Below are 15,499 nucleotides of genomic sequence, written 5' to 3' on the forward strand. Positions count from 1 at the left end.
TTGTGGGAACACCCCCTAGTTCAAGTGCTTTGTCATGCTTGATGACTAAGGTGCTTGAGCTCCTAAAGTCAAAAGGATCCCTACAAGGAGGGGGGTGAGCCTACAAGGGGGGGGATGAGAGAGAACACACACACACACACACACACACACACACAAGGGAAGCCCCAGCTTGAAGAGGCAGCAAGGACACTTGTCAAGTTCCTCCCCATGTTGCCCTCATGGTGTGCCTGAAGCCTATTGGTTGGCCACCCAAGGGGTCCAATGATAATTTAGGATATTTAATTAATTGATTTTTCATTTATCAAGTCCTCTCTCTCAAAGGGGAAAGGGGGACACTTGTCCCAAGGTTACCCATGTTGTGTAATGGCTCCTGCTTGTGATTGGCTAGGCTGGAGGGGTCCAATGAGCTTCAAGCATGAGCTACAAGGGGGGGTCGACCTAAGCAAGCTAGGGGTGTGCTTAGGGGTATTACCCACACACACTCTCACAAACACTCTCATTGTGTGCTATGCAAAGTGCAAGAGCTCCATCTCCTTCTCCAAGCTCCTTGAGAAGTTGAGAGCCTACACCAACTCTCTTGGATATGGAATGCAACAACCAAGAGCCATGCTTCAAGCTTAAGCTTGCCATCTTTCTTCTTCATTTATATAAGCTATTATGTATGCTAGCAACAAGAGTATGATAAGTGAGGCCACTTCTTCTTTTCCTATGAAATGTTTTTTTTCTTTCCTACCTCATTCCTGCTAGCTTCTCACTTCGAATGGTGATTGATGTTCTTGGATTGATATGAGGCTTGGAGATATTAATGCTTTTTACAATTGATGTTATGTCCGGTCCTCAACTGTTGTCATATTCTCTACACTCTCTCTCTTGTAAAAGTATTGTTCAGCCTAGTTAATTAAGTGTTATGATAGAGTTGCTACTACCAATTAAGTTCACCCTCTATGCTCTCAAAATTGCTCACTCTAATTCTCTTAATTCCGCTATCTCTAAGTTCATAGGCCATTCCCATTACAAGTAGCTATGGCAAGCTTGATCACCACACCCCCATCGCCCATCGTTGCTTCCATCTTCATATTGCCAAGGAGGTCTCAAGGAACACAAACATTGTATTGTACCAAGTCTCTCTTAATGAGAGAATCTATAATACAAATGCCTTTTGGAGGGGGGACCGGCTCCACATAAATCCGGTCCTCAACTGTTGTCATATTCTCTACACTCTCTCTCTTGTAAAAGTATTGTTCATGCCTAGTTAATTAAGTGTTATGATAGAGTTGCTACTACCAATTAAGTTCACCCTCTATGCTCTCAAAATTGCTCACTCTAATTCTCTTAATTCCGCTATTCTCTAAGTTCATAGGCCATTCCCATTACAAGTAGCTATGGCAAGCTTGATCACCACACCCCCATCGCCATCGTTGCTTCCACAACACAACTCCCTTTTGCTCTTATCACACGCAACCTTGCTCTTATCTTTGCTCGACAATGTTAGTGCTTTGAATATTACTACGAGCATCTCCAAGATGGGCATCTTCGCCCAATAGTAGAGCATTAGCAAGAGGAGAGGGCAAGCTCAACATCTCTCACTCAATGTTTATGAATGGTGGGACACTTATCGACTCCCGAACCACCTTCACAACACTACCGACACAAGCTCAACATCTTTCACTCGATATCTATGAATGGTAGGACACTTATCGACTCTTGAACCACCTTCACAACACTACCCACACAAGCTCAACATCTCTCACTCGATGTTTATGAATGGTGGGACACTTATTGACTCCTGAACCACCTTCACAACACTACCCACACAAGCTTTCCATGCCCTCTACTCTGCGCTTAAAGCAAGCATCCCCCTCAAGACCTGTCATGCCGGAATTGCAGCTAGGGGCCGCCATGGCCCCTGCAACCCCTCTCTTTGCCACATCTCTCTGCCATGGCCCCAACGACCAAAGCCAAGAGAAACCCTAAAAAGCTAGAGCGTGGAGATTGACGAGAAAAACCAGCAAAAGTCCAAGGGTGTTCGAACTTTGATCTATGCAATCTCTTTATCTCTGTAGGTAGGCTCTCTCTCATTATCTAGACTCTCCTTCCTACAAAAAGTTCCCATTTTGTAGAGATGGGGCGTTGAAGTGGAGGGTGAGTGTTGAGCGACAAGCCATTGAGCAGTGGACAAGCAAGCAAGTGCATTGGGACATACGTGAGGAGCTGTCACAAACTGGAGATGCCTAGGCTCTAAGAAATATCTCTGAATCGTTACTCTACATGTCATCATGACATGTACGCACGACCTATGCAATACTCGATAGTAGCCTAGGCCCTACGGTATCATTAATCTTACACTCCCTCATTATTAAATGATGGCCGCAATCCCTAGAAACCCTTTGGGGCAAACCAACGACCTTGTATTTTTCACCAGTCAAAAAGGGAAGTCTACTCTAAGGCTTGGTCCTTTGGGCAGACCAAAAAACTTCTCATTTTTCATTAAGATCAATCGTCTTTTAATGAGTGTCTGCAAAGCTCTATCTTTATAAATCTTTATAATGAGTGTGTGCATTGGCAACCAACCAATCAAGAAAATATACAGTATTTTAAAACAACCTCTCTTTTTTTTATTTAAAAAAAAATTCATTAGAAAAAAGAGAACAGATCACTATGGCCTTAGCCCTTTGGGCAGGCAAAAAAAAGAAATAAGCAAAGCGCAGGATGCAGCACTGGAATCCTGTATCTTGCTCTTCAAAGCGACAAGTGTCGTAAGGAGAAAGGGGAGCGTGGAGGGCTCCGCTGGCATGCAGGGCAGACACGTCATTTGGTACATTGCCTCCCCAACCAGCAAAGCGGTGATCAGCTCTAAATTCCTCCTTCCGCCTTTCCCATAAGAAGCCCTTCCTCTGCCTCACACGCTAGGCTGCTGCTACTCTGCATATTTTACTAGACTTCACACAGACGAGTATCTCTCCTGTTAGAGCTCGTTAATCAGCACATACACATATAATTTGCCCCCTTGTAATTTTTTTCCGACACTTCTACATCAGACAGTCCTCCTTCGTCGCATCGGACATATCCCGATCAGTGTAATGGCCAGCGAACAAGAGCGAGCGCCTGGCCACAGGTACTTTCTGTTTGTCTTGGTTCATTGATCTACTCGAGTGCGCTGCTGGTTTTCTTGCTCTGTTTTTCAGTGATGTCTCTGATTTGTTTTCATTTGCTAATTTCAGTCTTGAGGAAGCCAAGGGAAGCGCTGTGCAAGCGGCAGACGAGACCAAGAATGCTGCCGGGCGTGTCAAAGATGCAGCCCTTGAGAAGGCGCAAGAGGGAAAAGAAAGTCTAGACGAAACGGCAGGATCTGGGCAAGAGAAGGCCTCTCAGATGAAGAATTCAGCCGGTGAGACTGCAAGCAAAATTCTTGACACTATACTGGGCAAGACAGAGGAGACAAAGGGTAAAACACAAGATGTGACTGAAGAAGCCAAAGAAAAAGCCAGAGAGACAAAGGGTAGAGCTGCTGAAAGTACTGAGGAAGCCAAAGAAAAAGCAACAGAGACCAAGGATAGAGCTTTAGAGTCCGCTACTGAAAGCAAGGAAAGAGCTAAAGAGAAGGCGTCGGAAGGTCAAGAGCACAGCAAGGGTTACTTGCAATCTGTAGCAGAGACCTTCTTTGGCAAAGCCAGAGAAGCGAAGGACACCTTGGCGGAAGAAGCCCAGCCTCGAGCTAGGGAAACGGCAGAAGAAATGGCAAGGAAAGGAAGAGATGACGAGGAAGAGAGTGTCACACAGAAAGTGAAGGATGCTGCATATGACAAAGCAGAGCATGCAAAAGACACCACATACAATACGGCAGAGCATGCCAAGGATACTACATACCATGTGACAGAAAGAGCCAAGGATACAACGCACGACACTGCCCAACAGGGTAAGGACCACACATATGAAACAGCACAGCAGGCAAAGGAGAAGGCAGCAGAGTCTGCCCAGCAAAGCAAGGAAAGTGCTAAAGGTTTGTTCCAATCCGTTACGGAGATTCTTTCGGAGAAAGCGGAGGTTCTGAAGGAGACTTTACTAGGTAAAACAGAAGAAGCAAAGGGCAAGGCAAGTGAAACGGCTGAGCAAGCTAAGCAAAAGGCCAGTGAGACTACGGAGCAAGCAAAGGAGCGCAGCCGCCCATCGTCAGAGTCTGCCAAGGAGAAAGTTGGAGAGACGGAAGACACAGTTGCAGGGAAGATGGAGGAATACAAGAATGCGGCCGCAGATACTCTGAAACAGGGAAAGGACAAGACGTATCAAACTTCTGAGCAAGCCAAGGAGGGTTTGAAAAGCAAAATGTCTGATGAGGATGTGAGCAAGAGTGATCGTGATCCTGTGCGGGATCTTATGGAGCAGGGAAAAGAGGCCAGAGTGAATGAGGACAATGTGCAATCTGTGGGGGAAGCTTTGGCGCAAAAGGCGGCCTCCTTAAAAGAGACGATGCTGGGAACAAAGGAAGAAGCCGGACAGCAGGCAATGGAAGAAGCTAAAGAGAAGGGGCAATGGGCAACTGATGAAGCTCGCGAAAGGGGCTATAAGGCAAAGGAAGAAGGGGATGACAAGAGGCGGTCTGGGATTGATAAAGCGACTGATGAGAGAATGGGATTTGTAATTGGCGATGAGGCAGGACAGACGGCCGTCTTGGATTGATACACAACTGGTGCATGTTCTGATCATGGTAGCTTATGTTGTATGTTTGTATAGAGCTCGAGGTTGTAATTAGGTTTTTCAGTTAGGCAAGAAGTGAGCGATGGTCTGGCTCTCTGTGTAGTTATGCGCCATGTGTGTAGTGCTCCTTGCTCTACTCCCAGTTTGGAAGGCTATGCACATGAGTTAAATGCATTTTTCTGCTGCACCCACGGCCGAATAGTATAGCAAAGCAAGATGCAAGATGCTACATGCTGGTTAATTTTCCACAGAATTTATTTCAAGCTTGTAAAAACTGTGCAGTCCTTTTAAGGCTTTGCCGTAGCAGTGGAATCTTCAGGCCACAAACGTGCTCAGCGGCCAATTTTCATGTCACAAACAAATCGACGATCAGTATGAAACCAAAAATCCGGGTTAGATTTTGAAGTTGCCTCAAGAAAATTTTATTTTCACAAGTTTTAGCGTAAATACCTGAGCATCAAATTTTGACCTGAAAACCGGTAGAATTTCAAGTTTTCCCTCTCCTAAGGTAGGAAACCTGTGTTTTTTTAGCCGTCTACAACTTTACGCTAACTTGTATCTTTAACTTGGTGAAAACACACAGTATTTCATATACTGCTACTTTTAAAAAAAGAAACTGAAGGGCCAACACATTCGGAAGGGAAACTTGGTGAAAACACACCGTATTTCATATACTGCTACTTTTAAAAAAAGAATCTGAAGGGCCAACACATTCGGAAGGGAAACTTTGTCGCTTCGTGTGGCTTCATGTCGATTGTCAGAAGGTAAACTTTGTCGCTTCGTGTGGCTTCATGTTGATTGTCCTCTTTCTTTTCCAAATTCAATTGTAGTTTTTTGTTTGTTGCTACTGATGATTTCTCGCTTGGGTGCCCAAGCTAGACGGCATTTTGGATGTATAGATAGTTCATTAAGGGCTTTACACTTTGTACGTATAGAGCGAAGTACTGCAAAGCACAGTCTGTTTCTCCAAATAGTAATGAATATGAATCTCATTGTATGTAAACCCTCACCATGTGAAGGTCTTGCATGAGCTAGATGCCTTCCAAAGGTGCAAGTAGAGAGACCTTCACGAGGCGATGTGCCTTAACGGTGTAAGCAGAGGTGATTGCATCTTGATAGAGGGCTTTCCTATGTTACCGTTGAAAATATGTTAGCTTTCTTGCCATACCATGTTGGGCATATTGTGCATTCTTAACATGTTCCAAGAGACATTTTTGATCACAACTCATCAAAAGTGTTTTTTGCTTGCGTCCAGGCACCCAATTAGCATAGATATCTACCAAAGCATATTGTTAAGAGCCCTTGGACTAAGTAATCACATGGTGGATTCTTTGGGCCATGTCAACGTCTTATACATACGTATCGACTTAAGTATTGCCAAGCACAACAAGTTTCTCATATGCAATTGCTAAGCACAAGAAGTTTTTCCAATATCTATTGATTTGCAATCTCTTTAATTTGAGAATTTTTCACTTGGTGAGAAAAAATGAGATTATGTTCCGTTGTGGTTGGTAGTTATAGATGATAATGTTATAAATTGCACTGTTGATAAAACCCCAAAATTTAAGAAAATAACATGAATTAACTAAAGCAAAAAAAGAGAACCATTGATCTTGTTTATGAAATTGAGTAGTACAATGACGATATAAACTCACATGAATATATTCCTCATTTGATGCCATGTCGAGCCTTTGATTTAAACATGGTTGATGTGCATGGGTCAACTTTGTTTTGGCTTTTTAGAGAATGCCTTTCCAGAGTCTTAATTCTAGATAATGGCCCTTGTTTGTTTGGTCTCCAAGATCAAACACTTGCATCGACATTTTCTTACATATACAGGTCATTGTAGTGTATAGTCCAAAAGCCTTCATTCTTTCCAACATAAGTTACCCAATATTGAATCAAAGTCTTTCTATATTTTGGTGATGTAGGTTCTATCCATGTTTAACAAAGCCATGGCAAGCCAAACCGGATATATGTATGTCACTTTGTAGTGGCATAATGAAGTCACCACTGTTACACACCAATCATAGAGTGTTTTTTTCTTTGTTCTACCTCGTTGAGCTCCACAAAAATGATCACTCAACTTTTCCAAGCCTAAGAACCTTTGTGTCCCTTGTTGAAAATTTATCATATTGCTTTATAACTAGTGATATTTTGGAGTTTTGGCCAAAAATGTTCATACAATAATGCTTTGATCCGATTTCTTTTTCAATCTCTTTGATCACCTTACTACCAATAATCCATCACGGGTTTATAGTACCTTGTTACACCTGTATCATTTTCTAAATTATGCCAAAACCTTATGTGATTCTTTAGTCCTAGGATCACTTCCTGATGGGGCTTACTGTTACTGTGCCATTAGCAGTAAAGGTGGATTTCCTTGTGGTAATATTGGGTTCCCTTCACACACTCATTTTCAAAGATGAATTCTTCCACTTGAGTTTGAAACACCAACATTTTTATATATTGCATCACTGGTGTTTTCTCTTGTGTAAAGAACTTAAATTAAAGTGGTTTGGAGTGACCATTTAGGTATGTCTTGTTCATCACAAAGGTAGCCATCATAATATTTATTGAAATTACAAACCTATGTGAGAAAATGGAGCTGGACCCAAAGATGAATCAGTTCTTAATGTTTGCCATCAAATGTGGTAAAGCATAGGTTTGTGTAACTCAGCTTCTCTGAAAACTTGCGAAGCATAGAATCTATGTCCACGTGTATGTTCAACCATTAAAAATCTTAGCTGGATGTCCTTGTGTGTGTGTCCCAGCCATTAAAATTATTAACTGGATGGTATTGAAAATGCACCTTGCAACAAGCAATGACAAATAAGAAAATAAAAATCGGTTTTTATTTTCCCAACATAATTGTCTAGTTGTAGTGATAAGTTCTCTCGCAACTCGCGAAATGTTGACCACAAACCCTCTTCTACAATTTTACGTGTTCCAAAAATGGGCCCTTTTGTCGACACTCATGTTGTGGTAGTCTAAATGGTCCCTTGTGTTTAAAGCATGTAATAGCGAAACAACGCTCCTTGGAAGCCCTTTTGTTACTAGATCATCAAGTGGATGTTTATCGATCCTTTCTAAGTTGTGTAAACAATTAGCAAATGAGCCATCTGTAAGGTTTTAGATCAATTAGCTACCAACCATTCAAAACAAAGTCTCCATAATGACCTTCCCCACGTCCATGAGTGATCATGCCAATTAGCGCCACCTAAAAATTGTAACTTGAATCCACTTGAAGAGGTTTTGATGAAGCCTTCGTGTATATAACCATCTTACCCATTCTTGGGACGAGGAAGTGAGAACATTCTTATAGGAGGACCCCTTTTAGCGTCCAAATTTACCTTAATGGCAATGGCCAATAATGCTATGGCCAACCTCTCTGTGTGTGTGTGTGTGTGTGTGTGTGTGTGTGCGTGTGTGAGAGAGAGAGAGAGAGAGAGAGAGAGAGAGAGAGAGTGCTCTTCTTCTTCTTGGCTATCTACCATTTGACAGCTCAAGCCTATCCTTCCCATGAACCTCTCAACATGTAAGACTCTCTCCCTCTCTCTCTCTCTCTCTCTCTCTCTCTCTCTCTCTCTCTCACACACACACACACACACACACACACACACACACACATTTATGAAGATAGCATTGGATTTTGGAGGAACCCTATCTTTCTCTCTGTATCTCTCCATGCACCCACCTTCATGAAGCTAGAAATATTGGAGCTTGGAGGGAGAGCATAGAATCAACTCATGTGAATTGAGAGGGTAGTCGTGGAATCATGGAGTAGTTTCTTTTTCTTATTCTTGATCCCTCTATGGTAGCACTATGTGCACCTAGCAAAAAAGAGGTAATTTTTGTATGTCTGTCTGCGTGTGTGTGTGTGTTGGGGGGGGAGGGAGGGTTTCTATTCAATGCAAATCTGACATCTAAAGATAGATTGGATTTGTTTTTTCAAGGACCTTTTTTAAGATCAATATTGATATTCTTCAAAAATTTGTGCAATATTTTAAAATTTCGTAAGAGGCACTTTTGTTTTAAAAGGTCGTCACAAAATTTAGGCTCTTAACGCATCACCTTTTAGGATTTTGCACTTTTATTGGAACAAGGGGTGCTTAATAATGGGCCTCACACACTTGGCCATTGATGCACGCCTTGTTATTGGCTCATCTACCCTCTACTATCTATACTTCATTTAGGAGCTCACCAAAACTTCAACAAAGTTATCAGAAGCTTGGAAGTAGAGAAGGCAAAGATTGATGTTTACTAAAATTCCTCTTTTGCTTGCATACGACCTTATTGTTGCACTCATAGGATTAGCCCTTAAACTCCACTTCCACACGCAAACATCTTAGTGTACTAAGATATTTTTTGTCAAGGGCAAGAAGAATTTGAGAACTTCAAACAACTATGAGAGCCCGTTGTGCCTTTCCAAAGGGTGAGAAAATGAAGTGGACGACAAAGAAATTGTTGGAATTAGGGTTGCAGAGAAACGCACACAGCTTGGAGAAGATGAAGGAAGCTCAAGGCACACAATAGAGTGTATTACTGATTGTGCAATGGAAAGATAGATAGCCCTAGAGTGATGGGCGTATATACAATTCTTGGGGGGAAAAACTTCCTAAAGAGGAAAAAAATGCCCCGGCTGTCCTAGTGTGTTCCCATGTGGTAGTGATGTGTTCACACACATCACTACCACATGTATATGGTAACAAATCCCCCCTAGAGTGATGCGGTGAACGAGAGTCGGCACAATAGTAAAGGGAAGTGCCATGCTCTGAGGACATGATCACTCCACAAAGAGGAGTAAGCCCAAAGCTTTGCGGAAAGCTTCAAGATTCTTAGGAGACAATACCTTTGTGAAAAGATCTGTAAGGTTGTCCTGTGTTGGCACATAAGCCAAGCTGATCTCTCCCACTGAGAGCCTCTCCCTGACATAGTGGTAATGTACCTCAATGTGCTTTGTGAAAGCATGAAAAAATGGGTTCCTCGCAACTGCCAATGCGCTCTGACTGTTAGTGTAGATAGTGTTGGCAGTGTCCTGTCCAACACCCAAATCACCCATAAGGTGTTTGAGCCATACACACTCAACCGTAGCTGTGAAGATTTCCCTGTACTTAGCCTCACAACTCGAAGTGGCCACAATAGTTTGCTTCTTGATCAACCATGATATACATGAACTGCCAAGCATGAAACAAAAACCACTTGTGGACACTCGTGTGTCAAAACACCTAGCCCAATCTGAGTCCGAAAAAGCATGTAAATCTGGCGGCAATGATCCCCCCTTGGGATAAAACAAACCAAGATGTAAAGTGCCACTAAGGTAGCGAAAAATCCTCTTGGCAGCCTGCCAACGCTTAGACCCTGGGCTATGCATGAATCTGCTGACCTGTGAGACTGCAAACTGAATATATGGCCTCGTGTTGCATACATAAATGAGGCAGCCAAAAGCAGTTCGGTAAAGAGTGACATGAATAGGATCACGAACATCATGTAGACTCAATTTCAAACCTGTTTCTATGGGAGTGGCAATAGATTTGCAATCCTCAAGTCCAAACTTACATAGCAATGTCTCTATGTAACTTTTCTGACACGAGGCAATACCACCATCACATTGCTTAAATTGTATGCCCAAATAATGATGCAACAACTTTAAATCTTTCATCTTGAAAGTAGAATTTAAATCAGCCTTAATTCAGCAATATGTCTCTCATTTGGTCCAGTGATCAGCAAATCATCTACATAAAGAACCACAATGAGAAGTACATCATCCTCACGCTTTACATACAATGTGCTTTCTGTTGGACTGTTATGAAAGCCTTGTTTGACCAAATGAGTGTCAGCTTTCTCATACCAAGCACGAGGAGATTGCTTCAATCTATACAAAGCCTTGTTACATTTGCACACTTTGTCCTCTTGTCCTTTCTTGACAAAACCGCGAGGCTGCGTTACATAAACTTCCTCAAATATGTCACCATTCAAGAAAGCAGTAACAATGTCTGATTGATGTACATCCCAACCAAAATGAGCTACCAATGCACATAGAAAATGCACAGTAGTCATACGACAAGTGGGAGCAAAAGTCTCTTCATAATCTATGCCTTTTTGCTGTGCATAACCCTTTGCAACAAGTCGAGCCTTATGGCAAACGATCTCACCATCCGGCTTGCGTTTCAACTTGTAAACCCACTTTGTACCAATGGCCTTTTTGCCAGGAGGAAAATCACATAACCTCTGTCCCATGGTTTGTCCATTTTTGTTCAATAGCACACCACTTGGGCTGTTTAGCTTGGGGTTTGGCGTACAAGTTAATCTTTTTTAGCACTTCCTCTACAAGCTGCTCTTGGTTTACGGCTACTTCTCCTTTCGGTGCTGTCTTAGAAGACTCGCTTCCACTTTGTTGTGAAGATGAATCGTTGTCAAGGTCCTTGAACTCCCCCTCTTTGTAGACTGCACAATTGTCCACAAGGTAAAGAGCCTCCTTGGTTAACTCATTCAATGTCGTGCTCCGCTTCATATGTAAGTCCTTTTGGAGATCTGCATTCCTTAGTCCTTGGATGAATATAAGCATAAGTCTGGACTGAGTTGGTAGTTCTTCCACATGGCAGAACTTAACATATCTTTTTAGTCTTAGGACTGCCTTTCGTACAAATTTCCCATCTTTCTGTTTGAATTTATGGATTTGTGAGACGGTATTATGAGCTATCCCCCTTTGTGAGAATTCCTTGTTTGTGGAAGATTCTGTTCAGCCCTTGCTATCATGTACTAGAGACAGTAATGTAAGCTCACAGGACATTTATGACACTTTGTTGCCTCTTTTCAGTGGTGAAAATATGTAAGTAACCAATGAGGCAAATGTACCGTCTATGGGGGTTTTTGAAAATGTTACAGATCAGCCTACTCTACTGATGCAGATGTACATGATGTACTTGATGAGGATAGGGCTGAAAATGAGCAGGCTAGAGGTATGCCGAAATGGCTGGTGCACACTTTGTGTGACAGTAAATTGGATGCACCTTTGTCTAGTCGTACTCGTTCAGGCTCTCGCAATGCATCTTATGCATCAGATAGTTATGCTTTGGTTGTGTCTAGCTTACATGATGTTGAGGAGCCTCTGTCTTTTGATGAAGCATAGAATTCCAAAAATTGGATGACTGCCATGCAATCAGATTATGATGCACTTATAGAGAATGACACATGGACATCCCGTGAAACCAAAATACGTTTTGTTTGCAATGATATAACCTGTAACCTTTGCTTTCAGCACTGTAACCAACAAAAATACATTTGATAGCCTTATCATCCAATTTTCTGCGCTGTGTTTGTGTCACCAAAGCATATGCCAAACAACCAAAAACACGCATGTGCTCAATAGAAGGCTTTCTATCATGCCATGCTTCATATGGAGTGACAAAGTACAAAGTTTTCGTAGGACACCTGTTTAGTATATAAGTGGTACACATGATGGCCGCAAGCCAAAAAGAATGCGGCAAAGCTTGACTTTTGACCATACATCGTGTCATTTCCGTAAGTGATCTGCTTTTCCTCTCAGCAACACCATTTTGCTGAGGTGTATAAGGCACTGTACATCGGTGTTTTATCCCACGAGTAGCCAGAAATGCATTGAATTCATGAGACATATACTCCCCCCCTCAATCGGAACAGAGGGTGCCCATAGTACATTTCGAGACATTTTCAGCCATAGCCAGAAATTTTTTGAAGCACATAAAAACTTTGGACTTTGCTTTAAGCAGAAATACCCATGCATGCCTGGACTAATCATCAATGAAAGTCACGAAGTAAAGGTAATTGCCTAAGGGTGGAGTTTGCATGGGCCCACAAACATCACTTGCACAAGCTGCAGCCTGCATGTGGCCCAACTGAACCATCCTTTGGAAACTTAGAACGCTACATCTTACCCAAAATACAGCCTTCACAAACATGTTTGACAGGTGCTTCAAGAGGCGGCAAAGAAGCAACCATATCAGATTTCTGCAAACGCAGCAAACTGACAAATTTCAGATGACCAAAACGTGCATGCTAAAGTTTTGCATCTAAAATAGCCCTTGAATTTGCATCAACATTTGCAAAAATTTTGTCCACACTTGTCATACAAAGTGAGCTTATACAGCCCACGACACAGAAGGCGAGATGCAACAATTTCATCACCAAAACTGAGATCATGAACTGTACATCTGTCATCCACAAATTTGACTACAAGTCCAAGTCTAGTAAGTGCGGATATAGATAAGAGATTCTTCTTGATCCTAGGTACATAAAGTGCATCAACAAGTGTGAAGGAACTGCCATTTGCAGGAGTAAGCACAATCTTTCCAACTCCCTGAACCGGATAAGAGGCATTGTTGGCACAAGTGACTGACTTCCCATGAGGGACAGACTCGAGAGAGGTGAACAATTCACGATGTGAGGTAATGTGATTTGTAGCACCACTGTCAAAATACCACACATGTGAGTCTGCAGCAAACTGACAAGCATGCATCATGGACAACAGGATTGTAAGTGCACTCTCTGCTAACAGCCCATTTTGCATCAATATCAGCATTACAGTCTCCTTTTACAGAAGACTCAACAATGGCTGCATTTGTAGTGGAACCAGCATTTGCAGTGGAACCACCCTCTTTCTTCTTAGCCTCTTTTGCCTTCAACTTAGGACACTTCTTGATCAAGGGATCATTAGATTTACAATAATGGAAACGCATCTGAATTGCCAGACGAAGTGATGCCAGCAGAAGCATTGGGAACAGAAGTTTTGCCACTCGCAGCAGAACCATAAGAAGTGACTGCATTGCTGTTACCACCCTTTCTTTGAGAAGCAATAAAAGCCTGTTCAACTGCACGCTATCTAGTCCTATTTTTTCTGGAAAGTGACTCTTGCAATAGCAATGTGCATAATGCATCAAACTTGACAACTTCTGGATTTCCTTGGGTCATAAGTCTCCAAGTACTAGCAAAAGTCTGGTAAGAATCTGGTAAGGCATCAAGAATAGTTTGCACAAGGGAACTGTTTGAAATGACTTCACCTGCAGAAATAAGTTGCTCATTGATATCCTTGACACTAGCAACATATCATCTTCCTCATGCACAATCTTCGATTCCAGCTCTTTTTGCAGCAAAGCAAATTTTAGCCTCATTGCGACTTGCATAAAGACCAGCCAAAATATCCCAAGCCTGTTTTGCAAATTTTGTTGAATGGATGTGAGGAACAATGGTGCGCTTCATAGACAACGCAATCAATGCATGAGCTTGTGCATCCTTTCCATCGCAACGAGCTTGTTCTGCCGTAGGCAAAACAACTCTAATAACAGCAATCCTTGCAGCAAGACCTGCAACATCCTCAACATCGCCTACCCAAAAATAGGATAAACGTAACGGGAACAACACGCGCTATATAGCACAAGCCATAGAAGACTGTAAGACACCTGTAATGCAAAAAACGGCACTGACAAAAATTCTGCACAAAATGACAAAATAACCTGTGTAGTCCTTCCTGTAGTGGAAACTGAGGCCGAAATGAGCTCGAATCAAAAATCTGAGTAGACTAAGCTCTACGAGCACTCCTGAAATTTTTGTCGACCTGCGGAATGCTTGCCAAAGCTCACTGAAATCGGAGAAAGTGAGTAGGCGTGTGCTAGAGCAACTAGTGACTAAGCCCGGGAGGACGCAACCTGCTCTGATACCAATTGTTGAAATTAGGGTTGCAGAGAAACGCACACAGCTTGGAGAAGACAAAGGAAGCTCAAGGCACACAATAGAGAGTGTATTACTTAGTGTGAAATGGAAAGATAGATAGCCCTAGAGTGATGGGCGTATATACAATGCTCGGGGGAAAAAACCTCCTAAAGACAAAAAGAATGCCCTGACGGTCCTAGTGTGTTCACACACATCACTACCACATGTATATGGTAACATAATAGTTTAGTTGGGAAGGTTTTAAAGGTGGTGCCAAGTGAGTGTCATCATCCATGATTTCAACAAAGGTTGTCAAGATCACTCTTTGCTCCGTGTGTTGGAAGAGTCTTGGCAATTACACTATAGTTGCACATGCAAGCTTACCAGATGGATCCTATGCCTCACTTTGAATATGGAGAATTTTCCATTTCAATTATGGATTGCAACATGCAATCATAATGGCATTGAGATATTTCCTTGGCCAAAGTAAAAAATGGCACCATTAAAGCTTGAAGTTGTAGGCCCGTGGTTGTAGCCAAAGGAAAAAATGGGACGAGGTTGAGGCAATTGGAGGAGTAAGCGAGGGCGTCGTGGAGAGGAGGGGGTGGTAGTAAGTGTGGTTGTGGAAACTAGTGTCGGAGCTCTTGTAGGGTTGATAAAGGAAGATTCTTTCAAAACAAGCCTTGCAAGGTGGATAAATTTTTCCACCTTGCCTTACAACCTCATAGGATGGGCTAAACATAGAGATAGTTCAAAGGGTGGTGGTTAGTTTAAACTACAAAGCGGGTATCATATAGGTAGTTATGCCAAATTTTCAATGTATGGATGTTGCCAACAATTTCTTCTTCTGTGTGGTGTGATGGTTTTACGTGTTCGTAAACTTATGAATTTCAAATCGATCGTCTTGATAGAGAGAACAACACCCATTGGGTAATTGTCAGCATAAAGGGTGTGTTTGAATACATGATCTGCAACATCGGTGCAGATGTAACTAGTTGCTTCAATGTTTGAAACCATTGATCAAACTCACCGTCCATTCTATAGATGGACTAACACTATGCTTCTTGGTTTTAATGCCCTTGAGCAAACATGTGAAGGGTCAACAATCTTGGCATTT

The 15,499-nt window shown here is 42.3% G+C and overlaps 1 protein-coding gene across 1 annotated transcript; it reads left to right on the plus strand.

The window, feature by feature from the left end:
• Nucleotides 1-2,842: 2,842 nt before the first annotated feature.
• On the plus strand, nucleotides 2,843-4,998 carry LOC147438853 (uncharacterized). Its single transcript, XM_086484817.1, has 2 exons — nucleotides 2,843-3,115; nucleotides 3,222-4,998. Exons 1-2 carry the CDS (start codon nucleotides 3,081-3,083, stop codon nucleotides 4,675-4,677), a joined length of 1,491 nt encoding a protein of 496 aa, XP_086340943.1. The 5' UTR covers nucleotides 2,843-3,080; the 3' UTR covers nucleotides 4,678-4,998.
• Nucleotides 4,999-15,499: the final 10,501 nt, after the last annotated feature.

Source organism: Adiantum capillus-veneris, chromosome 16, assembly GCF_014529385.1.
Source record: "Adiantum capillus-veneris isolate H3 chromosome 16, ASM1452938v2, whole genome shotgun sequence".
NCBI lineage: Eukaryota > Viridiplantae > Streptophyta > Polypodiopsida > Polypodiales > Pteridaceae > Adiantum > Adiantum capillus-veneris.

Bases quoted from the DNA above. Each gene is read 5' to 3' on its own strand.
- LOC147438853 (XM_086484817.1), top strand. From the start codon at position 3,081: ATGGCCAGCGAACAAGAGCGAGCGCCTGGCCACAG. The intron at 3,116-3,221 runs GTACTTTCTGTT...TGCTAATTTCAG, and splicing joins GAGCGAGCGCCTGGCCACAG to TCTTGAGGAAGCCAAGGGAA.